The following is a 26,247-nucleotide window of genomic DNA, read 5'->3' as shown; positions in this document are numbered from 1 at the left end:
TTTTAAAAACTGACATCCATGGTTGTGATGAACATTTCGGTGAAAAAACCAACCGAAACAAACCGCTTTTCTCTTAGTTTTTTTTGTTAGATACTCAAACTTTGAATAGAGACATATGAGGTTCTAAACTATCGTAATTTAGTCATTTAATTTTTTTTTCACAAAGTATTAATAATTATCTTCTTAGTTTAATGTATTTTTTTCTAAATGAATTTATAACATTTGTAAAAACAAAATAACAATTTTTTATTTTTATTTTATAAATTATACACACATCACACATTTTTTATCGAAGTGAAAACTAAATATAAAATCTATTTCTATTAAAAAAAATTATCGTTCATCAGATTACACATTTTTTTAGTCATTTAAAAAAATACTTTGACAAATTATAATGCTTAAATTCTAAAAATAATATTTAATTTAAAAAAAATACGTTCAAAATGTCTCTAACAAATTAATTAAAAAAAAAATAATAAGTTAAAATAATATGACAAACACCACACAATTCAAAAGTTTGAGTCTAATTTTATAAATATAACCTATGTTGTAAACTCAAATATGAGTTAGAGTTTTTTATTATTTTTTATTTTTAAGGTTTTTCTTTGTGTATTTAGATATAATAAAGAAGAGTAATGATAGGGGAGCGAAAGATTTGCAGCGAATGTGTAGCGAATCTATGTGGAAGGCTGACTAGGCATGACTCAACATTTCAAATTTTATTTACCTCTCTCCAGATCATTAATAATTTCTCTATCTTTTCTTTATTAATAATTTATTTTTTTATCCTCTTCTTCAATCTTTATTAATAATTTTTTTTATAGTTAATTTGTAAATATATATTTATATATTTTATTATTTAACTTATTTATTTATAAGAAATTTAGAATAATAATAATAGGGATAATAACAAATCAAATAAAAAAATATATATTATATTTGATAAATTAAGATAATAAAAAATTAAATATAAAAATTCTTAATTTTTTTAAATTAATAATTTCTCTCGTATATATAATTTATATATTTATTTATTTTTAAAACTAGTTATAATATGGAAAATAAATAAATGAAATATATAAATATATAATTTTTAAAATTATATTTTTTTTTACTTAAATTCTTTAGTATTTGTTTTTCTTTTTTTTTCTCTTTCATTTTTTTTTTCTTGTAAATTATATTATAAACTTAATTAATTAACTCAAAATGTTATATATTTACAATTAAATATTAATATATAATAGTTTGAGTTATATTTATTTTGAATATTAGTATATTTGATTTGAGTTAGTTCATCTTCACAAATTTTTATTTTTCATTATAACTTATTTTAAAAACTAATAAATAAATTATTAACATATATATGTATATATATATTAATAGAGGAGAGAAATAATTAATTAAAAATTAAGAATTTTTATATTTAATTTTTATTCTTTTAAATATATATTTATCAAATATAATATATATTTGAAAATATATATTTTGTTATTTTTTATTTAATTTATTATTGTCTCTATTATTATTTTAAATTTTATAAATAAGTTAAATAATAAAATATATAAATATATATATTTACAAATTAATTATAAAAATAAATTATTAATAAAGATTGAAGAAAAGATAAAAAAATAAATGATTAATAAAGAGAAGAGAGAAATTATTAATGAGTCGGAGAGAGGTAATAAAATTTGATGCCTAGTCAACCTTCCACATAGATTCGCTACACATTTGCTGCAAATCTTTCGCTCCCCTATCATTACTCAATAAAGAATTGTTTTTATAACTTTTATTATACCATTTTATTTTATTTGAAAAAATTGATTTATTGGACTGAATCCCTCTATTTTCTTTAATTTTACAAACATGTCCTTAGACTTAGAGTCTCCATCGTCAAGCCGGGACTGGTTCTTCCCGTCTCCGTCGTACATTCACTCCGGCAACCAAACTACCTCCAGGATCCCTAGCAGACGGTTCTCCTCAAACCCTAGACCCACAAGACCCTACACTTCCGACTCCGTTTCACTTTCCCAACCCTCATCTCAGTCCCCAATTTCCGCGCCGCCGCTTGACCCTAGACATGCCAGGCTACAGCGTCGCGTTGACTTCTATCGCCGCCGAGATAGGTCGAAGACGCCGGACAGTGTGGGATGCCGGATAGAGGGAACTGTAGATATGATTTTGAGTGGGAATTCTGATAGATCCGATAACATTACCTCCTCTCGTAAGAGGGTTTCTAGTATGAACAGTGTCCATTGGATGAATCGATGGCAGACTGCATCTTTATTGGCTGTGAGTTTTTTTTCTCAACTTTCTTTTGGATTTAGTCATTTAGTGGTTTATTATAATTTGGGTATTGAAATCGAATTTGGTGTTCATTTGAAGGTCATGGTGATGGTGTTCTTGTTTATATTGTATAAGAATTTATCATTACACTATCAAGTTATTGATCTTCAAGTAAGTTACTAATGGTATATAAGTTGCTGTTTATAGAAATTGGCCAACATGAAATGGGTTCACTGTTTTGCAGGATCAGGTTTATAAGCTCAGTGTTAAATTACAGAATTGTAGTTTGCTGGATTCTGTGGATAATGTCGATTCCGATTCCGAACCACAGGAGACTCAGCAAGCTCTTAACAAAATCTTCAAACTATCTGCTTTAATTGCTTCTCTCACAGTATTATCCATCCCGTTTCTCTTCTTCAAATGCGTCGACATCATTTCGAAGAGAAAATCGTTGGACGACGTAAATGAAGAGGTTTCTTTGAATAAGAAGTTAGAATACAGGGTTGATGCATTTCTATCGGTGAATCCATATGCTAAGCCTCTGGCACTGTTAGTCGCTACATTGCTATTGATTGGTCTAGGTGGATTCGCACTTTTCGGTGTGACTGATGATGGCTTAGCAGATTGCCTTTGGCTTTCTTGGACATTTGTTGCTGATTCGGGTAACCATGCAAATTCAGAAGGCCTTGGTCCAAGGCTAGTTTCAGTTTCCACAAGTATTGGTGGTATGCTTATATTTGCAATGATGCTTGGACTTGTTTCTGATGCAATTTCTGAGAAACTCGATTCATTGAGGAAAGGAAAAAGTGAGGTAGTTGAGCAAAATCACACATTAATTCTTGGGTGGAGCGACAAATTGGTTAGTCTTTTTTCTTTTCAACTAACAAATTGACTAGTGCTTGTTGACAGCTTGTCAGTCTATATTACAATTGGGTCTTGTATGATAGGGTTATTTTAAACAATCTTGCTTGATATAAGTTATTGAAAATTAGATTATTTGGGTCAAAGAACATTAAGAGTATAAATATATAATGAAAAAATAATGTTATATTTTTAAAATTGAGGGTATTTTGGTTGATGATTTGAATGATTAGTAGATTGTCGATCGGATATTGCATTTTTTGAAATTAATCTCAAATAACCCACATCCAACAAGAGGCCTTGCATGAAACGTAGCTTGCTAATGACTTAAGATATAATCAGGGGTCGCTGCTAAACCAGCTTGCCATAGCTAATGAGAGTTTGGGAGGAGGCATCATTGTGGTAATGGCTGAAAGAGACAAAGAAGAGATGGAACTCGACATTGCTAAAATGGAGTTCAATCTGAGGGGAACATCTGTTATATGCAGAAGTGGAAGTCCTCTGATTTTAGCTGACCTGAAAAAGGTATACATATACATATGCATAGGTCTATTCTTTTTCTTTTTTCCAATCTTAAGAAGCCATATATTTCTTGTTGACTTGTTGGGGAAATTCAACAAGCATGAACCTACTATTTCAATAATTGATCAAATACGTTTTAATTGTCCTCTTCAAAAGTGGTATTCTAAGTTCATGGAGCTCACAGGTATCTGTTTCCAAGGCACGAGCCATAGTTGTTCTTGCTGAAGATGGAAATGCAGACCAGGTAACCTATGTAAAGAAGGTTGAGTAGCTAAAATATGTTTTGTTATGTTAGTGATACTCATGTCAAATTTTACTTACTTTGGCACAGAGTGATGCCCGGGCATTGAGGACAGTTCTAAGCCTCACTGGAGTAAAAGATGGTTTACGGGGACACATAGTGGTGGAACTTAGTGATCTCGATAACGAAGTCTTAGTTAAACTTGTTGGAGGGGATCTTGTCGAAACTGTTGTGGCACATGATGTGATTGGTCGCCTCATGATTCAGTGTGCTAGGCAACCAGGACTTGCACAGGTAAACTTTGTTACTCTTACTCAATTGACTATTTCATGAATAGTAGCAAAAAATCGTAAAAAATCATTTATTAAGTATGAACCTTGGTTGAGTTTTTTACCTTCTATCTCATATCCTGATTATGGCAATGGAAGATCTGGGAAGACATTCTTGGCTTTGAAAATTGTGAGTTCTATATCAAAAGATGGTCTCAACTAGATGGCATGCAGTTTGAAGATGTCTTAATAAGCTTTCCAGATGCCATTCCTTGTGGGGTCAAGTCTACATCTTTTGGTGGAAAAATTATCTTGAATCCTGACGATTCCTATATTATTCAAGAAGGTGACGAGATTCTTGTCATAGCAGAAGATGATGACACATATGCCCCATCATCATTACCAACGGTACTTTCTTTAGATTGTAATACAATTTGTTTTATTTGTTCCAAAAGCTATTTTTATCTCCTTTCTATTTTCGTTGCTATTATATCTTTAAATTGAAGAGGGTTACAGGGAATGATAAAAGAAGTATGACCTAAAATCAACAAATTTGTCTCATTTTTCTTCCAAAATATGATCTTGATAAAACAAGCTTCTAACCCCATCAACCAAACTTGATTGTGAAATAGACTATACACTTGTCACTGGTATCCTGGCCACTCGATAAACAAAAGCTCTTTTGCTTTGCATTCCTTAAATAATTCCTACGAGGAATCTAGATGAGTGGGCCATACCATAAATAAGACTTACACAGATATAATCAATGTGATTATTCAGGTAACAGAAGCATCATTCATAAATATTTCACGACCAACAAAAATGCCCCAGAAGATTCTACTTTCTGGATGGAGACGGGACATTGATGATATGATTGTGGTAAGTCTATCTAGCAAAACCTAATTCCATCTCTTCTTCACCTGAATGGTGCAGATTTGGAGAGGAAATCCACCAAATGACTTCATTTTACCAAGATCCTCGGAGAAAATACTCTTCTGTGGTTGGAGACGAGATATGGAAGATATGATAACGGTAACATAAATGCTTATAATACAGCAGACATCTACAGAGGAAAAGTTTTCCTGTTTCCGCGTTTCACAAATACCCTTTGTTTCTTTTGTCATGATTCAGTATTGTATCTTGGTGCTACAAATAGCAGATCAAGATTTAACATCATTCAACTATTTTATTATCTTGTTCAAGGTATTGGATGCATTTCTAGCTCCCGGTTCAGAATTGTGGATGTTCAATGAAGTTCACGAAAATGAAAGAGAAAGGAAACTCATTGAAGGCGGCCTTGAATTAAACCACTTGGTAAATATAACATTGGTCCACCGTGAAGGAAATGCTGTCATTCGACGTAATCTTGAAAGTCTTCCGTTAGAATCTTTCAATTCGGTGAGTTACAATGGGTGTTTTGGTATGCATTTTTTTTACTTAAGTATGATCCCGGAAAATTTACATTTATTATGTTCGTGAAAAATCACAATAATCTAGATCATTATCTAGAAAATAATTTTTTTACCAAATGAAAAATCACACTATAATCTTTATATTAATAGGCTCATTAAACTAAATGATTGAGATATGTACTTCAGAATCATACAAAGTCCTTGTAAACTATCTAATGGCATTTGGGTACTAAATCCATTCTTAGCTACATTATAAAACAGATTTTGCCTCATTTGGCATCAAAATATCTTGATATATTAACATATACAGCCTTCATGTCAAAAAAGAAATAAATTTGATTTTGGCCGCAAGCTGTGTCATTTTGCTTGCCAACCAAACCCAAACTTAAGAAGGCCAACTCTCTTCTTATCAACAAATCTATGGATGATTTCTGAGATTTTGCTAAAACTTGAGGTCCTGGAGGACAATTATTCTCACTATTATTTATTGTCAGTGATGCATGTTCGATTGGTGCAGATACTAATTTTGGCCGATGAATCGGTTGAAGATTCAGCCATGCAAGCTGATTCCAGATCTCTAGCTACATTGCTACTGATTCGTGACATTCAGGTATTTCGTTTAGAAGAAGAATATTTTATATATTGCTAGATTCTTATGCCATTTGCACTAATTTCTTTGTGTCTACTAGAAACATGTAGAAAATTTTGGAGTACTGCTTTTCTGGAACTGTGAAAAAAGAGAGTTAGAAACCTGGGTTCTATAACATATTTTTAAGAATTTTCCCAAAAAAAACATATTTTTAAGAAATAAACGCAAAAGCTTGTTTTACTTCTTCAATTTACACTAGGCCTCGTTTCATTTCCTGAACTTGTATAAAATGACTATTGATGTCTTGATATGCATTTAAGAAAGAAAGAAAACATATTATCCCAAATGTTGAGATTATCATTAGCGGTAGAAATTGTGTAGAGATGATTTAATAACTTAATAATTGGTAGAAACGAACTTTTTAATGCAAGTCCATGAAGCAAAATGAACCTTCTGTCCCATATTTTATGTACAGATTTCTGATTGTTAAACAGTTATTACCAAATCTCTGAGAAATCTATAACATTTTTCTACTAGTAAAGGCATCCTGAATCAGCCCGAAGGGCAGGAAATGTTTGTGTATTGCATTTTTGTTCACGGTTGTTATGGGCTCATATATCCACATTTTGAGCTGACTTTCAGTGTCAAGATTTTTATGGAAATGTATTCCTCATCTTTACTACAGGCTAAGCGTTTGCCATGTAATGAAGCGAGGGTCGTTTCCCAAATTCAAAGAGTTACATTATCAAACGGGTCTTGGATGGGGGAAATGCAACAGGCTTCCGATAAATCAGTGATAATCAGTGAGATTCTAGATCCGAGGACTAAAAATCTATTATCCATGTCAAAGATCAGTGACTATGTTTTGTCAAATGAGTTAGTCAGTATGGCCTTGGCAATGGTAGCTGAAGACAGACAAATAAATAATGTATTGGAAGAGCTCTTTGCCGAAGACGTAAGTATCACTCTTCCCACGCGATATTATGCACTATATTTTGGCTATTAATAATGTTAATTTTTATTTCTAAACTTGAAGGGGAATGAGATGCAAATAAGACTGGCAGACCTTTATCTTCGTGAAGGCGAAGATCTGAGTTTCTACGATGTACTTTTGCGTGCACGACGTAGGAGGGAGATTGTGATTGGATATCGTGTAGCTAATACCGATAAAGCTGTCATAAATCCCCCAGGAAAACACGAAAAGAGAAAATGGTCTGTGAACGACGTTTTTGTTGTCATCGCAGAGAAGGAATAAGATACGTGTATAATTTTAAAGATCTTGTATATTGCATATATGTTGTACCCAATCGAGATATGAAATGATGACAACTACTGAAAGTGAATCCAAAGCTCTCCTTTCGGGTATTTTTTTCAAAAGGGAGGGTAGACAGACTTATATCAGGGAGCTGAAAGTGAGGTGAACAACTCCCAAGTGATTCCGCGAAAAACTCTTTTGGCCAATTAGGGTTTTTGGGCAATTGTAAAATTATTTTTCTGTAGATTTTTAAATTTGTGAAAGAATCACATGTTTTAGTTGTAATGAAGTTTGTGTAGAATTGTTGTTCTTGTAACACATTGGTATAAATTGAAATTGAGTATTTCATTTGGGATGAGATCACCACATGTGAAATTACTGATTCAAAGTGTTATTTTAAAAAAGTTCCTAAACAATAATACAATCATTGCACATGTTTATATTGCATTGATATTTTTGCATATAAAGTGGAGAAATGATTATAGGGCAACAAATTGAGATTTTAAGATTGATAACGAAAATGATTGAAGGAATTTTATTTTCTAAATAACGTTAAAATTAACAAATATTGAAAGACGAGACCTATAAGAATATAGGTTCTTAAATATCTAGAAATCAACCAATGTTTCAAAATAGTTTAGACTAAGAGAGAACTCAACTCTATTACATATTGGGTTGCAATAAATTCAAAGAAGCCGATTCACTGAAAAAGTTATATTGCATTGATATTTTGCATATAAAGTGGGGAAACTATTATAGGGGCACAAAACATTTTGAGAGTGTTGATCTCGCAATTGTTAAAATTGAGGTTTTAAGACTGATGACGAAAATGATGAAGGAACTACATTTTAATGATGTTATCATATTTTCTAACTATCAATGGGTTATTAGAAATTTAAAAACGTTAAAATTAACAAAGACTGAAAGAAGAGACCTATATAAAAATATAGGTTCTTGAATATCTAGAAATCAGCAAGGGTTTCAAAATAGTTTGAATTAAGAGAGAACTTAACTCTGCGGCATATTGGACTGCAATGAAATGCAAAGAAGTCGATTCACCGATTATTTAAAATAGATTTAACCTTCAACAAATTTAAAATATACTTCTCATTGACCACAATATTTTTTTTTGGTGAACTTGAGCAACTTGTTGACGAATCAAATTTTCGATAATCGAACTGAATCAAGATAACTCGACGGATAGAATGAATGGGAAATGAAAGAATTCGTGAGACGAAAGTATTTGAGTGTCTTATTAAGTTATTTTCTTTCTCACTTACACGTTTATTCTTATTAATAGGCTTATTCGTTTTAAGAATTTTGATACATTTTGTCATGAACAATTTAGTGAAAAAAAATCTTAGAATAGTATAATAAATCAATAGATAAACACAGATAAATAATTTGTCTCGAATAAAATAACATGTTCATTTTGATTGCATGTTTTAATTAGTACTTATTAGACATTATCAAAAACTTGGAAAAAAATGAAGAAATTTTATTTATCTCTCTTTATTAATACATTATTATAAAAAAAAATATATTATAAATAAAGTGATTGTGAAGATTTAAAAAAGACTAAAAGTTAAAATGTTAATCTATTTTATCTAAAAACTTTCTTACAGGTATCATCTAATTATTTGTATGAATTTCTCGTTATTTTGGTCATAGATGTAGATGCTATATTTTCACTTGGCTGAATTTTTTCCGACGTTTCTTATCGAAGCTAAGAATAATTTTAACTACCGTTCAAAATTTTTAGTAGAGAATTTTTTGAAACCGTTTTATTGATTTGTTCGAATTGCTCTATTTCAGTAGTCATCGTTCAAAAACTTAAATGAGCTCGTCTTTGAAAAATCAATAACAAATCGCATAATCTATAGATCTTTTCTACTAAAAGTTTTATTTTTGTAAATTCTTTATTCAATTTGATATCTAGATCATGGATTATTAATTTTGATCTTGCGTTATCTAGAATTATTTACTAATTAATTATATATATAATTTTTATTTGATTTAATTTAGAGGTCTAGTATAGTTTCTTGATTAAGGGTGGATAAATTATATTATATTATACATATATTTTGAAAATAATCCTTAAATATAAAATACATTATATATTATTTTTTTTAATTGAAAATAAAAATAAAAAGGGTAGGGTATTAGACAATATAATGTTTTGATTATTTCTTTTGATAGTAGAGCTTGTTTGATGTTGGGTTATTGCAACTTTTATTGAGTTAACAAAAATGAATAAAAATATTTTATTATTTAATTGTGATTAACATTATACCAGCTCTAGGTAAATAATTTAATTCTAGAATAATTTTATAAAATAAAAAATATAAATAAAACAAGACTTAAAGTAAAAATAAAATAAAAATAAATAAAATAAAATGAGGCTAGGTTTTTGCAGCTATTTAAACCCACAAATCTTCACATTTCATCCTTTCCAGCACAAACCGAAGCCCTTGAAGTTCAGCTGCTGCCGCAATGGTGAGATGAAACCCTAATCTCTCTCCTCTCTCTCTCTCTCTATGAGATATCATTCATCCGCCGTTCCTGTTTCCGATCATGAATCTTTTGATCTGATCAATTGTTCCTTCTCGTGGAAAATCAGACATTTTTGTCAGTACAAGCTCACCATGTTTTTCATTTCAGGTTTTTGTCAAATCCCAGAAGAGTAGGGCTTACTTTAAGAGGTTTCAGGTCAAGTTCAAGAGAAGGAGACGTATGTTATATAAGATCTCAAGTTTCTTTATTTCTTTGTTAACTGATTCAGAATGTAATAAGATATTGAGATTATTGTATTGTATTTGCAGAGGGAAAGACTGATTACAGGGCTAGAGTTCGCCTTATTAATCAGGACAAGAACAAGTACAACACTCCCAAGTATCGCTTTGTTGTGCGATTTGTATCCATTTTTGAGATTTGTTTAGTCTTTTCAGTTTGTTTTACCAAATTTGTGAGATTTTTATTTTTAAAGTTTGTTTGAATTATCATTGATTAACCCTTAACCGGTTCATAGTCAAACAAGGATATTGTTGCGCAAATCATATCTGCTAGCATAACTGGAGATCATGTTCTTGCTGCAGCATATTCTCATGAGTTGCCTCGTTATGGTCTTGAAGTAGGACTTACAAATTATGCAGCTGGTAATCATTCTATTGTTTTCTTATATGATCATTTGTGACCTTTTTTAAATGAATGATTTTGTAATCTCAATTATGATCTGCACATAATGTAGCTTACAGTACTGGACTTCTGTTGGCTCGTCGTGTTTTGAAAAAACTTGAGATGGATGATGAGTATCAAGGAAATGTAGAGGTAAAAGTCTTATGTTATGCTGTTTTCTGATGAAATATCTCTTCCATGTATTTCCTCTGTTTTGTATGCTAATAGTGTATATATTTGTATTCAGGCTTCTGGAGAGGATTATTCAGTTGAGCCTGCAGAAAGCAGGAGACCTTTTAGGGCTCTTCTCGATGTCGGCCTTATCAGGACCACCACAGGGAACCGTGTCTTCGGTGCTCTTAAGGTATTTTACATGCATTTTTTATTAATGACATGTTGTAATGAATTTCATTGATTTCAAATAACCCACTATCCAAACAACAATCTACTCATTATTAATCACATCATTCATCATTCATCAAAATACCTTTATTTCAAACAACCTGATTTTTAATCAAGCTCAAGATTTTTTTGCATTTTGTGTGTTCTAACATTTGAAAACTTGCATAAATACCCTCTGTTTAAAAAAATCATTAGAAGCTCTAAATTGATTTTCAGTTGTCTGTTCTAACAGTTGCAGTTACTTATATAAATCCTGGTTTCTTACATATATTTGATTTCCAGGGTGCACTTGATGGTGGTTTGGATATTCCTCACAGTGACAAGAGATTTGCTGGATTCTCAAAGGAGTCGAAGAATCTTGATGCTGATGTTCACCACAAGTATATTTATGGCGGGCATATTGCTGCATACATGACGGTTTGTTTCTTATTTTCACAGTATTCTATCTAAAGGCTTTTACTTTAGTTTATTGACAAGTTTAGTTGTGTATATATATAGTCTTTGCTGGAAGATGAGCCAGAGAAGTACCAGACTCATTTCAGTGAGTACATCAAACGAGGGATTGAAGCTGAAGGCATTGCTGAGCTGTACAAGAAAGTTCATGCTGCCATTCGTGCCGATCCTTCTCCTAAGAAGTCTGAGAAACAGCCACCAAAGGAGCATAAGAGGTGAATGAATGAATATTTGGGATTGTTTTCAAATAACTATAAACAATTTATAACCTATCTAAACAAATAGTTATTCAAATGACACCAGATCAATCAAACAAGATCTAGATGATGTTGTTTTCATAATTTGTCTAAAATATCTTAAATGTTTTGTTTATATTTGTGCAGGTACAACTTGAAGAAACTGACATATGAGCAAAGGAAGTCGAAGTTGATTGAGCGATTGAATGCTCTCAATAATGCTGCTGGAGGATCTGATGACGATGACGAGTGATCGATCTTGTTTATTCAATCTTCAATTATGAAGATTTGATGGTTTTGTTTACTTTAGTTGTTTTCAAGAATTGGTTGAACTTAAGAGATGGTGTTTTACTGATTTTCAGTTTTAAGGTTTCAATTTGTTTGGAAACTGACATGCTGCCGTAATTTACCTTAGAAAACTGTTTTTCTATTAATATGAAGTTTTTTTTAGTCAGAATATAAATGTAAAATTTTTGCTTCATGAAAATTATTCTTTAAACATGATTAAAACTGATTTTAATTTGATTTAGTAAGTGCTATTTTTTGAATGGTATTAATTTATTGTAGTTTAATAATTGTGATAATTAATCAATACAAAATATTATCTGATATTAGAGTTGTCTAATCCCTTTTTCTCAACTTTTGATTGATTCTCAATGAAAATTGTGGTTTTCGGATTCAACCAATATATTTATTTGGTCCAATTGTTGCTTTTTTTTTTTTTAATCTATAGAGATTTCAGATTTGAAGTTCCTTCTTAAAATTATACCCAATGACTTATATGGATTATGAGGATTTTAAATACCGATTATCTGAAACTTGGGAGTTATTTTTATATGAATTAAATGATAACTAACATGACACTCCGCTTAAAATTAAATCACATTCAAATCGAATTGAATATGCAACATTTTGGTCTTAAGCCGATTTTTAACACGAGTTCTTTAGTGGGATAATTCAATAGTTAAATTAGTGACATTATTATTTTATTTATTTATTTATAAATATAATGTAATAATAAGTTAATGATGTTTCAAACGATTTTATATAGCTTTAACAATAAAAACCTCTCAAAGTTTAAAAATAAAGATCCAAAATTTTCAAACAAAAAAAAATTTAGCCATATTTATTTTTAATATTAAAGTTATATATAAAACTTAATATTTATAATTGTTTTTTGATTTTAGGTTATAAGTAGTAGTTGTAAGAACTAGATGAGGAGAATCTGAACCAAACAAGCACTTTTGAACCATAAAATTTGTTCTTTGTTTCTCTTTCGTTCGAGTGTAATTTTCCAAGAGAAATGATGGCAAGATGTTCACTTTCCTCCTCCAATGGCACCGATTTCTTCCAAACCTTGAATGGCATTCGTCAACTAACACAAACTCGCCCTTTCAAGGTAATTTCTTCTGCCCTAACTCTACTTACAAGTTTTCGTCATACAATTCTCATTGTTTTCTATATATATACATACTGATCATGTAGTTGGACTTGGGTTCTTTGCTTATTGGTTTAATTTCAATTTCATCTCTGAAATTCCTTGTTTCAGGCATGGTTCCTAGACCAATTTGGAGTTCTTCACGATGGGAAACAACCCTACCCTGATGCAATCTCAACATGTATGTTATCATCTGTTATTATTATTAGCATAAGACATTTTTTTGCTCATGATTTTGTAAATGACAATTTTTGTCTTTTGGGAATTGGGATACAAGTGGAAAGACTTGCTACTACTGGTGCCAAGATGATAATCATTAGTAATTCTTCTAGGCGTGCATCAGTAACAATGGAGAAGATGAAGAGTCTTGGTTTCGATACTTCTCTCTTTGTTGGAGCTATTACAAGTGGAGAATTGACTCATCAATATCTTCAAAGGTGAATGAATATTATTGCATTCTAACTAACATAAGTTATTTATTTACTTTTTTTCAATTGATATGTGATTGGGTTGGTTACTGATTTTGAACAGGAGAAATGATTCATGGTTTGCTTCCCTCGGAAGATCATGCATTCACATGACGTGGAGTGACCGGGGTGCTATATCCCTCGAGGTAAGGTGAAGTTCATCTACTCTTAGAAATTTTGTGTTCATTACTCTATGTTTAAATGAGCATTTGTGTGACTTATCAAATAAATATTATAATTTTCTCTTGTCTATAATTCTCTGGCTTCTTGTTCCTGTTCTTGGTCTAATCAAATAAGTTTGTTACATTTGACAAATATACATATAATGTAACTGGATTGTCATATATAATGGGAACACTTCTTTTTTGTCAGATATCTAAGCTGGATTTGAATATAAATGAGATCGCATTTGTAAACATAACTTAGTCACACATTTTCCGGTTTCTAATTTGGATCCATAAACAAAAAGTGTTTCCAAATAGGTCCCAAAGAAGATTATTTGAAGAATTTTCTTTTTTTGGAGAAGAAAACTGGATTAGTGATTTGTTCTTAGTGCAGGGTCTTGGTTTGGATGTAGTGGAGAATGTGGAAGATGCTGAATTTATTTTGGCACATGGAACTGAAGCTTTAGGGTTATCTTCTGGTGGTTCACTTCCATTGAAACTAGAGGAGCTCGAGAAAATCTTGGAAAAATGCGCAGCTAAAGGTGGTATCCCTATGGTAGTCGCAAATCCAGATTTCGTGACAGTCGAGGCCAGGGCTCTTCGAGTCATGCCCGGTAAAACAATGCTTCTTATTTAGTATATTGTAGTTAATTTTCTTGAAATGTGAAAAGTAGCAGCATAAATGTAGTAATGAACTTGATTATTGACGTCTCAAGTTCGAATCTCATTGGGGGCGTGCTAGCTTTCAAAATTCTTGTCTTCAATTATTTATTTTATTATTTATAGATTCTCTTGTTTAGGTACATTGGCTGCCAAATATGAGAGTCTAGGAGGCGAAGTAAAATGGATGGGGAAGCCAGACAAGGTAATGTAGGAAATATCGTCGTGTTACATAAAATATGTTCTTATAGATCGTTTTTACACATAATCTATACAAAACTGTCTTTCAGAGGATCTATGATTCGGCAATGGAAATGGCTGGGATCGATAATGCTTCTGATTGTATAGCGGTTGGAGATTCTCTCCATCACGATATAAAGGGAGCTATGGCATCAGGAATAGAATCCGTGTTCATAAGTGGTGGAATCCATGCAGATGAACTCGGACTGACATCATATAATCAAGAGGTGTCAGATCCATCTTCTTTGAAGGCTCTTGCTGAGAAATACGATGCTTCACCATCTTACGTCTTGCCTGCGTTTATCTGGTAGAGACATACAAATCTCATTAACTTTTTAATGATTTTTTTACATCTCTTTACTTGAACAAATTTGAACAAATGCTTCTTATTACAACAAATTCTCTAATTTTATATTATTGTCACAAGTTGTATTCTATACACTTAAATGAATTGCTAATTCAATAGCAAAGTTTTTATCTTTTTGTGAACATTTTGTGTGGCTTTCTTCCTTTCAAATTATAAAAGAGTAGGAATATAAGCCTATTTAAAATTATTATTATTTTTTTGGGTAATGATCATATTATTTGTTAAATGATAATCCAAGATTAGAATGTATATTATATATATATATATATATATATATTTTTTTTTATTTTGTAAACAAATTATTTTCAAATTCTAAATTATAGTGACTTTTTTTTATCCATTTAACAATAATATGTTTTTTTTACAATATAGTAAATATTGTTTCAAAAACTCTAAAGATTATCTTTTCTAGATTATTGCTTATTACAAAAGAGAAACATTGACAAAGATTTCTTAAAAAAAAATCAATTCAATTTTCACTAACAAAGCTATCTAATTTAAGGGAGTTATATGACTATAAGAGTCATGCTAATAATTCCTACACTAAATCCAAAAAAAATATTAATTTAAATAAAATAATATTTTAAAATATGACTTAATTAAAAATTTAAATATTTTCTATCCATATCCAACAAAAAAATGTTCCAAATCAGCCAAATTTATAATGTTGAAAGTGCTTAATATAAATGTGGCAAACCATATTAGTTAGCCTAAGGCACACAATTTTGGAGCCAAAATAATGGAAAACAACTACATATATTTCCACCCATCTTGCTAAATTAAATATATTTCTTCATAATAAATCTGATACTAGTGAAGAATTGAGATTTGAGACTATTTACTCTCAACAAAAAAAAAAATCTTCACCGCAAATACCAACAAACACACAAAACTTAATCAGGTTTTCGCTTTACTCCCGAAAAATCTAGACAGCGGCAAAGGTCCACCAGCCTCTTCTTCTTCATTAGAAGAAGAATGATTATATCTTGATCTATGTTTTCTCTTCTCCTTTCTCCTTGATCTTGATTTTGATTTTCTTGATTCTTTATCATCATCATCCTCACTACTGGAGGATTCTGAAGACGAGCTCGACTCAGAAGACCTTTTTGAACGCTGTATGCATATATCATGTCATCAGTTGGACACTTATCTTTCTACTCATCAATGCCATTGTTTCTATCTTCCCCTATAAAATTAGAAAAAGAAATACCTTACGCTTTTTGCTCCTACTTCTGGATTCCTTGTCCTTATATGCTAATCAGAAAATAAAGAATGAAAAGACTTCAAGACACCTGAAGAAGGAAGTAAATGTTTTTAACTTTTAATGCATACCCTTCTTCCTAGTATCAGATGATTTGTTGTTTGAGTGATTTCTTCCTTTGGCCAGCTTAACTGCCCTTTCAGCATCTAGCTGAGCTCTGTATTCTTTCATCAGTCTATCTTTATCTGCCTCTTGTTCTCCCTTTTTCAACTCATCTTCCTACAAATCCGCAACACAACATCTTAATTCACTGTCTGTTTGTATGAAAAATCTGGAGTTTGTTATGGACTACAGTTGGGTGATGCCTGATACTATTATGAGAACTTGAAAACATGGATTGTGTTATGCAAAGATCTAAGACTTAACAAAAATGGTTCCCTACCCAAATAATCTTCTGGATGAACGGAATAGGAGAACATTGACTTACAATATCATTCAGTTATTAGTTTTATTTTCATGACAGTTGACGAAAATCAGAAGGTTAATCTTTTCACAATTCCATTAACAAAATTGGCCATGGGTTTCTCTCTAAAAAAACAAATAATTTTAAATCACGTGATATTTTCCAAAAATTAGCACGGGCAACATGAACATGACAGACTTTTTTTTTTCTGAATAAGAGATAATTTTGGATGAATGAAGCCCACATACACCTCATAATCTAAAATATTATACAGTCTATGATCCAGCATAAAATCCAAGATAATATATGCATCTCAAAAACATGGGATATCCATCCAAACAAGATTTATGCCTCAGTCACAAATTTAGATGTCAGAGCTACAAAAAAACACAAAAAGAACTCAATTTCTAAGAAATCATTACTGACTTATTCATAAGATCTTGCTGGTAAATAACAAATGATTAGGTTTGAAGTGAGAATTCCTCATAATTTAGAGACATTACCTTTTGCTTCTTTTTGTATTCTTCCCAAGTGATGGTATGAGAAGTTTTAAGGCTAGCCAAACGAGCAGCATGCCACTCTGGTGAATGAAAAGAACCATCCACCTGCGAGAGTCCTCATCAGAAAAGTACACAACAACAACAACTGCTCTACAAAATCTTCAAATCACTCAATGCTGTTCATATATCCTTACAAATACCACAAGCCCAGAACATCTTAATGGTTCAAATACATCAAACATCTAAGTTGTTAATTTTAACTTCTCCCAAATCACTCAATGCTGTTCATCTTTACAAATGCTACAAGCCCAGAACATCTTAATGGTTCAAATACATCAAGCATCTAAGTTGTTGCTTTTAACTTCTCCCAAATCATTCAATGCTGTTCATATATCTTTACAAATGCTACAAGCCCAGAACATCTTAATGGTTCAAATACATAAAACATCTAAGTTGTTGATTTTAACTTCAGATAATATGACACTTTCTTAATTGTTTTTCGAGTATTAACTACATCTTCTACCAACAGAAACTACTAAGAAAACTATAGCTAACTCTAATAGATGCTAGAATGTACACAATATGAACAAATGAAGAAGATTAATGTCCGAATGAATCAAATAAGCAAGTCAAAGAGAAATGGTACTAGTATGAAAGGGGACGAACCATGCCGTCTTCAACATCTTCTTGCCCGGCTGAACTTCCAGACAGTTTTGCTCTCTGCATAGCTTTATAGGTTTGATTTTTCCCCATATTTCGGGAGAATCCAAAAAGGGTGACGCTTGAATTCCTTCAGAAGAGAGATGGAGGGTGAACAGAGAGGTCAACAAAGTTGAAGATGGGTTCGATTGATTTCTCCGATCAAAGCGAATTCAAGTTTAAACGGATATGGCGACGATATAGAAGAAAAGATCAAATTTTTGGATTGGGATAGAAAAAGAGAGAAAGAGAGAGAGAGATAGTCAAAATTGATGGAATACGTTAATAGGGATTTTGACTTCTTTCTATTGAAATTTCTAAGTTAATTTTACTAATAAATTTATCTTCAATTTTTAAAGATTGAAATATTTGTTTGTTAGATGATTTATATATTATTCATAATTTATGTATATGTATTTTAATATTTAACTTAAAGACAATATTTGTTTGTTAGAATAGAAATGCAATTTTTTACTACAAAAAATGTATGTGGAATAGAGTTGTATTAAAAAATATTTTAATAATAAAAATAATATATATGTTAAAGTTTCAAATAATATTATTTGAGAAAATATTTTAATAATAAAAATAATATATATGTTAAATTTCAAATAATATTATTTGAGGGTAAATAATAAGTAACTCATGGGTAAAGTACTAATTAATTTAATAATAAAATTTAGTTACAAAATATATATTTATATTAAAATAATTCATAGTATCATAAATGGTCTAATAAGTTAAAATATTTATATTTCATAGATAATATGGTTTATAGGAATTTGGGAGAATTATTTAAAAAATTATAAAAATATAAATAAGGTTTGATTGAATTACATGTGATGCTTTATTTTTGAATGATAATATATATTTCTTAATACAAAAATTGACAAGTGAAAAACATTTATTACTTAAGAGAAGATGAGATTCATATATTTATGTAGAGTTAGTTGAAATTTTAATTGTTTTTTTTTAATAAAATGGTTTATCATTTAATTTAATATGTATAAAGAATCTATTTAATATAAATTTATTTGATAACTCATATTTATAATTATGTTTTGTAAATTTAAATAAAAATAAGTTATTAAAAAATTAAAAGATGTAACTTATTTAAAAAAAAATTGAACACATTATTCTATTTTTTTTATTAAAAAATAATTTATCTTTCTAAATTTAATAAAATTATTTATATATATTATTAGAATTTGAATTCATATTTTATTAAAATTTATATATTATAATGAGTTTTAAGTTTTTAATAAAGTTTTTATTCACTAATTTTAACTTGTGACATGTTGTCTATTAAAATAAAAAGAATATATATATATATATATATATATATATATATATATATATTTCACAATTTATGTATATGTATTTTAATATTTAAATTAAGACAAATTATTTTTATTATAAAAATTTTACCACCTAAAATATATATATCAAATTGAGTTGTATTAAAAATTATTTCAAATAATAATAATAATATATATGTTAAAGTTGTAAATAATTAATAATTGGTGTGTTTCTCAATTTAAATTTTATTTTAGCTTAACCACATTTTTTTTATTTTGAAGTTAATAGATTTTTCAAATAAACACCCATTTTTTAAACTTTGTGAACATAAATTTTAAGTTAAGGAAATTACTAAAGACTAAAATATTAGTATTTTTACTCTTATTATTATTTAAGTTTTTTTTTTTCTATTTTTATTTATTCATTTATTTTCAAAATTTAGTTTATTTGGTTTAGTTATAAATAGGACAATTCAATTATATTGTAATTAATTTAATTTATTAATAATTTTCAAGAATAAAGAGACATCATTTATTTAACTTACAAATATCTAATAACTATTTAAATTTAATGTCTTAAATATTGATAACTGTTTGTAAGAAATATTTGAAAATTGTAAATGTAAATGAACCAAACACAAATCTTATATAAAATATATCTAAGTATCAAATGAATTAACCAAAAATGCTAGCCACTATCTTATCAACCCTAAAAGTTCTTTGCTAACCAAGGTCTTCCACTTTCTTTTGTCTTTTTTGTTTTTGTTTTGCATCTTTTCTTTAAAATACCTATAAATAGAAACCAAAAATATGATAATATAGTCCACTCTTTAATAATTAATTAATATTTTCACTAAACACTTGATTTTAAAGCAATATTAGGTTGCACTCACTTTGATTCAGTCAAATTTTATATGGAAATTGGTTTGATTTAATCAATTTTATTTATTAATTAAATATTATTGTTATACAATACATCAAATTTATTTAAAAATAAATAAATATCAATTAATATCAAATGTACAATCTAGCTATCAAAGTGGATTTCAGTTTCAATTTATTGTTAGTTGGATTTAACAAATTAAAAGATAATTCGTATAATCAATTTTATTCAATAATTAAAAAATATTGATACACAGTATATATTATTATGTATCAAATTTAATTTTATCTATGTTTTGAAAAAATAAATAAGTATGTATTTATAGTTTAATTATTGATAACTTAATTATCATAAATATTTATAATTAAGATACACTTTTCTAGATTAGGGTTTGGAGATAAATATCCATCCACATCCAAACGAAATACTTGACAAAAACAAATACTTACCTTTTTTTTTGACATTTTAAATTTGAACTAAATATATATTGATCAAACTAAAAACCAACAAAATATAAAAAAGGTCTACATCATTCTTTTATTTAAATACAATCTTGTTGTACATGTCTAAGAAAAATTTCTTAAGATTACCCGCATATAGGAATCTTGCACGAGTTACGAGAAATCTTGCACGAGTTAAGCTTGTTACAAATGCGTGAATAAAGTTTGAGAAGTTGTCACATGCAACCGGGACTTGTGTCTTACACGTAGAGATTTGACAAACCAAAAACTAATTAATCTTGTAATTGAAATTGAAGTGTGCAATGGATCGAGTTACTTAAGAGTCTTAGTGAACTTTTGAAATTAATTAAGACAATATTTGTTTTATTGAGTTTGGTGTGACTAGTTCGTTTTTTTAAAAATAAATTTGAAGTTTAGTTGATGCTAACTTTCTAATTAAAAAAAATAAAAGCTATTTTTTATCCTTTTATAGAACAAAAACACTATAATATCACGAGAGAAGAATATAATTAATAAATTAATAGCATGCTTATGTGAAAAAAAAATATTGTCACTATTGTTTAAAATGTCATTAAAATTAAATATATACATAATTAATAATTAATATTTATAATGTATTTAATAAAACATAATTATTTACAAATATATATTTATTATCTAATTAATATCAAATAAAATTATTATATACTAATTTTAATATTTAATTATTAATATAATATTTAATACTTAATATTTTAAAATTTTTTAATGTTAATAATTATTAAAAGTAATCTACAATTTTAATTAATAATTTATTTTTATAAAAACACAGTATTAGATAATATATTTATACAAGAATATTTATTATGTATTAACTTAAATTATATAATTTCTTTTTCAATAATATATATATATATAATGAAAAATATAATAATTAGTTAAAAAATATAATGATTAAATTTAACTTTATAAAAAAATATATATTATATTTTTATTTAATAAATTATTAATATATAATAATATGTTTTCTTATAAATTATTCTGCATTAAATCAATAATAATTTATAATATATATAATAAAAATTTATAACCTTAAACAATATAATTATATTTAATTAGTTTTTAAATAATTTATCATAAAATAATTAAAATTTAATTATAAAATAATATTGACAAATAAATTATAAAAAAATAACTCATTAATTATGTAAATATTATTTAGTTATTTTATTTTATATATTTTTTATTTTTTATAATGATATATATTCATTATTTAACTGTACATTAATTAAATAAATATTTATATATTAATCTATCATTTGTTTTTTATAATATTATTCCAATAAAAATATAAATAAAAATATTTTTAAATATATAATTATCTATTTTCATAAAAAAAAAATATATATTTTATCCAATTATAAATTAATTATAAAAATGTTTACATAAATATTGTAATATAAGTTTATAATTTTTTAAGTTATATAAATATATTTTTATTTAAATAAATATTACAAAAATAATTTTATAATTTAAATTATTACTAAACAATATAATATTTTTGTAATAATTATAACATACACAGTATAAACTCTTTACAATTATAAATAAGTAAAATTTAATTATTTTTATATTAAATTAATGTATAATATATTATATAATTAATTCTTTTAATTACTAATATTTATTATTAATATTATAATATATTATAAATAAATTATATATATATAAATAATAATAATGAATTCTAAATATTTTTATGAAAATAATATGATTTATTAATAATTAAAAAATTAATATATTTGATAATAAACTTTCTAATTGATAATAATTTAATACATTTTATATAATTTTGTTGTATTTGTATCAGGTACAATTTATTTTTTAATATAAAAATACTTAAACTTTTATATAAAAAAACTTTAACTTATTATATATATATTTATATATTTTGTATTTATATTTTTAAAATTTATATTATAAAATATTTATTAATAATAAAATAAAATAATTTAATATTTTAAAATAACTAATTATTTTTTTAAAACTTATTTTTTAAATAATAATATAAAACAATTAAAAATAAATTTATTTAATATTTTTAAAATAACTAATTTCTTTAATTAAAATTTATTATAACATAATTGAAATAATTATATTAACATATAACAGACTTAAAATAATTATATTAACAAAAACGATAACAACAATTTTAGTTTTTAAATGAAATTACATGCATGCTTTATTTAACCACATACAATTAAAATTATTAAAAAATATATATTTTATAAATTATTAATTAAATATATAATTTAATCTATTTTAATTTTATTTTATTATAAATTTATTAATCAAATTTTAGTAAAAATTCAGTAAAATTTATAATTATTTTTATTATTTATAATATTTATTAAACTAACTTAATGAATGTTAAAGTTTATTTTTTAAAAAATATTTATTATATATTCTTATTTTATAAATTACTATAATTTAATATTTTAAATTTAATAAAATTATATTTCAAATAAATTAATGATTTATTATAAAAATATATAAAATTAATTTATGAAAAAATATTTTACAAAATTAAAAAAATTTATATTTGATTTTTTAAAATAAATTTATTTTAATATTTTATTTTTATTACTAATAATACATTTATATTTAATACTCATTAATACTATTATTATATAAATCAAATAATTATTGAATCAAATTTATTTAATATTATATTATATTCTCTTATACTTTTTTTAGTAATTATATTTTAAAATTTATTCCTAAATAATTTAATATTCTATTTATTAAATTATTTATTTAATATTGAGCTAAATTATTATTATTATTATTATTATTATTATTATTATTATTTATTAGATTGTTGATTTAATTTATCTTAAATTTATTCTAAAATTTGATATAATAAGCATACATAATATTACATATAATAATTAAATATAAAAATTATAACATCATTCTTTTTAAAATGTTAGTTTTATTATTTTAATGTATTTTAAAAAAATTAATTTATCACATTATAACTAAAATGACATTTAAGGTTGTTTCGACATATATATTTTAAATTAAATATTTTTTAAAAAATTTATGTATTTTAATTATTGAAGTTAGTTACTGAGACTAAAAAATTGTGTTTAGTATTTATTTTTATAATAATTTCATATTGATGTTTGGTAACACTTGAGAAAAGGTTTTCCCACAATATTTTCTACACGTTAAAAAAAATTGTTTTATTACATAAATGTTTTTTTTTTCTATTTATGTGAAAATCTAATTTTATTATATTTATTTAAATTCAAAACACATATTTATTTTTCATGCATTTACAGTTATAAAATAATATTTAAATGTGTGTAAGATGTTATAATTTAAAAATAAATTCAAACATATCTTTATCAAAATATTTTTTTGTCATAATATTCTAAAAATATTTAATATCATTTTATATATTTTATTTCAATTTTTTAAAAATAATTGAGGGATTCTATTTTTTAAAAAATAATTAAAATTAAAAGCCTTAAGAGGTCTAGACAAGTGTCCAAGTCGCAAAATAGGTATATGTGGGTTTGGGCATGATTTGACCCGAGGTCAATGGGCTTGGGCACTCAGTCAATGCGGGAGTTGATCCTCGGTCGCTCGTGAGAATTCTAGGTTGCAAGCAGAATTCTTCGATCGAGAAGGCATGTTTGGCTGGTTTTCTCGGTCGAAAACAAGCCAGACTGAATATTCTCGGTCGGATGCCAAGATTCTTAGGTCGAGTGCGAGTTTTTTCGGTTGGACGTAGGGTTCCTTGGTCACCCTTAAGAACACCCGTGCATATTTTGGGATTTCTCCATAAACCTTCATTCGTTGATCGAAATGCATGAGGAGCTTCATCTCTTCATGTAGAACGCGTTTGTCATCATCCTGAATTATCATTCAATCAAGAAGAGGCAAAAACTTTCGGTGAAAGTCTAATTGTCGTAGGTGATGATTTTCACCGAGGGCGATAAATGCTCTCGGAAGGTCTCAATAGTTCGACTATCACACTCAGCGGTAATTCAATTCTTTTACCGCTCTCGGACCCTCAGCCTCAACTATTCCTTCCCTGTTCTTCTTCCTTCTCTCACCTGTCCCAAACTCTTACAATCCTGCTCTCAGGCTCTCCAACACTTAGTTCCACCCGCAATGACTCACGAAGTTGACAAGTTAAGTTAAAGAATTATAGAAGAGGAATTTTGTAAGAGAGAACTTGATGAATTTATTGAAGGGATAAAAGGCTATTTATAGCCATCATCTTACATTTGAAAAGTAAAATAACTTCCATAAACTAACTATTAACTTCTACTAACTACTAATAGGATAATAACAACTAACTACCATTAACTACTACATAATATAAGAACAACTAACTACTTTTAGATAAGAACAAGGAGTTATACATCTCCATATACAATATTAAACTAATAAACAAACTAACATATTTCTTAACATCCTCCCTTAAATTGATAACACTTGTATCAATTTACACTTGGATCAACACAAACACCTAACAAATCTCGTAGTTTCTCAAAAGCATCCAACTTAAGCGGTTTAGTCATGATGTCTGCAATTTGTTCTTTAGTATTGCAATACTCTAGATTCACAGTTTCATCTTTTGTAAGTTCACGGAGAAAATGAAACCTGACATCAATGTGTTTGCTTCGTCCATGCATCACAGGATTTTTTGATAACTTGATTACTGAATTATTGTCACCGAATACAGTGGTAGCACCAACAGGAGCGTGTTTTACTTCCTTAAAAATCCTTCTAAGCCATACAGCTTGACAAGCACACGATGCAGCTACAATGAATTCAGCTTCAGTGGAGGACAATGAAACTACTGGCTGTTTCTTTGAAGACCAAGATACTACTCCAGAACAAAACATAAAAGCATATCCAGAAGTACTTTTCCTATCACTTAGGTCCCCTGCATAATCACTATCAGTATATGCAATTAAATTTTGTTGTCCTTTTGACTTGTAAAAAATCCCAAAGTCCATTGTTCCTTTTAAATATCTGAGTACTCTCTTTGCTGCAGCAAGATGTGATTCAGTAGGACAGTCCATGAATCTAGTAAGAAGACTTACCACAAACATAATATCTGGTCTAGTAGCGGTTAAATACATCAGACTCCCCACTATCTGTTTATAAGTAGTAGTATCAATCTTCTTTTCTTCTTCTGATTTTCCAAGTTTACAACCTGGAACAATAGGATTTAGAACCGGATTACTTTGATCCATATTGAATCTCTCCAAAATCTCATGTGTGTATTTCTTCTGCCCAATAAAAATGCCACATTAGCTCTGCAACACTTCAATTCCAAGAAAGAATCTCATCTTTCCTAAATCAGTCATCTCAAACTCATGTTTCATTGATTTCTTGAAATTAACAAACATACTTTCATTATTTCCAGTAAATATAAGATCATCCACATAAACACATACAATTAGAAACATACCTTTGTCTCCAACCTTGATAAAAAGAGTGTGTTCATATTGACATCTTTTAAAGCCTTCTTTGCTAAAATAAGTTTCAATCCGATTATACCAAGCTCTAAGGGCATGTTTGAGGCCATATAGTGCTTTATTTAACTTGAAGACTTTATGCTCCTGACCTTTTTTATCATATCCAGGTGGTTGTTGAATATAGACTTCTTCATTTAATTCTCCATACAAGAAGGCTGATTTT

General features: G+C 27.8%; 5 protein-coding genes across 6 annotated transcripts; 3 read left to right on the top strand and 2 right to left on the bottom strand.

Moving 5' to 3' along the window:
• The first annotated feature begins 1,831 nt into the window (after window positions 1-1,831).
• On the top strand, window positions 1,832-7,751 carry LOC124933886 (ion channel CASTOR-like). Of its 2 annotated transcripts, none has more exons than XM_047474327.1 (12): window positions 1,832-2,292; window positions 2,386-2,457; window positions 2,531-3,145; window positions 3,490-3,672; window positions 3,854-3,913; window positions 4,001-4,204; window positions 4,339-4,587; window positions 5,113-5,211; window positions 5,383-5,577; window positions 6,109-6,201; window positions 6,866-7,135; window positions 7,217-7,751. In XM_047474327.1, the coding sequence occupies exons 1-12, from the start codon at window positions 1,867-1,869 to the stop codon at window positions 7,433-7,435; spliced, it is 2,685 nt and encodes an 894-aa protein (XP_047330283.1). In that variant the 5' UTR covers window positions 1,832-1,866; the 3' UTR covers window positions 7,436-7,751. The 2 variants fall into 2 exon arrangements, with proteins under 2 accessions (XP_047330283.1, XP_047330284.1); XM_047474328.1 differs by lacking the exon at window positions 5,113-5,211 and adding an exon at window positions 4,960-5,058.
• Window positions 7,752-9,867: 2,116 nt separating this feature from the next.
• LOC124934372 (60S ribosomal protein L5-like) lies at window positions 9,868-12,088 on the top strand. Its single transcript, XM_047474896.1, has 9 exons — window positions 9,868-9,931; window positions 10,097-10,166; window positions 10,258-10,349; window positions 10,464-10,590; window positions 10,683-10,762; window positions 10,857-10,973; window positions 11,294-11,428; window positions 11,510-11,679; window positions 11,848-12,088. The coding sequence occupies exons 1-9, from the start codon at window positions 9,929-9,931 to the stop codon at window positions 11,951-11,953; spliced, it is 900 nt and encodes a 299-aa protein (XP_047330852.1). The 5' UTR covers window positions 9,868-9,928; the 3' UTR covers window positions 11,954-12,088.
• Window positions 12,089-12,898: 810 nt separating this feature from the next.
• Window positions 12,899-15,158, top strand: LOC124934371. The gene is made up of 7 exons (XM_047474895.1): window positions 12,899-13,099; window positions 13,250-13,319; window positions 13,416-13,575; window positions 13,670-13,751; window positions 14,164-14,383; window positions 14,570-14,634; window positions 14,720-15,158. The coding sequence occupies exons 1-7, from the start codon at window positions 13,004-13,006 to the stop codon at window positions 14,978-14,980; spliced, it is 954 nt and encodes a 317-aa protein (XP_047330851.1). The 5' UTR covers window positions 12,899-13,003; the 3' UTR covers window positions 14,981-15,158.
• Window positions 15,159-15,700: 542 nt separating this feature from the next.
• LOC124935968 (protein FAM133-like) lies at window positions 15,701-18,161 on the bottom strand. Its single transcript, XM_047476412.1, has 5 exons — window positions 17,867-18,161; window positions 17,204-17,305; window positions 16,369-16,516; window positions 16,247-16,290; window positions 15,701-16,149 (listed from the first exon to the last, which is right to left on the bottom strand). The coding sequence occupies exons 1-5, from the start codon at window positions 17,951-17,953 to the stop codon at window positions 15,934-15,936; spliced, it is 597 nt and encodes a 198-aa protein (XP_047332368.1). The 5' UTR covers window positions 17,954-18,161; the 3' UTR covers window positions 15,701-15,933.
• Window positions 18,162-25,037: 6,876 nt separating this feature from the next.
• Window positions 25,038-25,799, bottom strand: LOC124934903 (secreted RxLR effector protein 161-like). Its single transcript, XM_047475395.1, has one exon. The coding sequence runs from the start codon at window positions 25,797-25,799 to the stop codon at window positions 25,038-25,040; it is 762 nt and encodes a 253-aa protein (XP_047331351.1).
• Between the last annotated feature and the right edge of the window lie 448 nt (window positions 25,800-26,247).

The sequence above is a fragment of the Impatiens glandulifera genome, chromosome 4 (assembly GCF_907164915.1).
Source record: "Impatiens glandulifera chromosome 4, dImpGla2.1, whole genome shotgun sequence".
In the NCBI taxonomy this organism is placed as follows: Eukaryota; Viridiplantae; Streptophyta; class Magnoliopsida; order Ericales; family Balsaminaceae; genus Impatiens; species Impatiens glandulifera.
The sequence above is the reverse complement of the archived record's forward strand: the minus strand, read 5'-3'. Positions and strand labels throughout refer to the sequence as shown.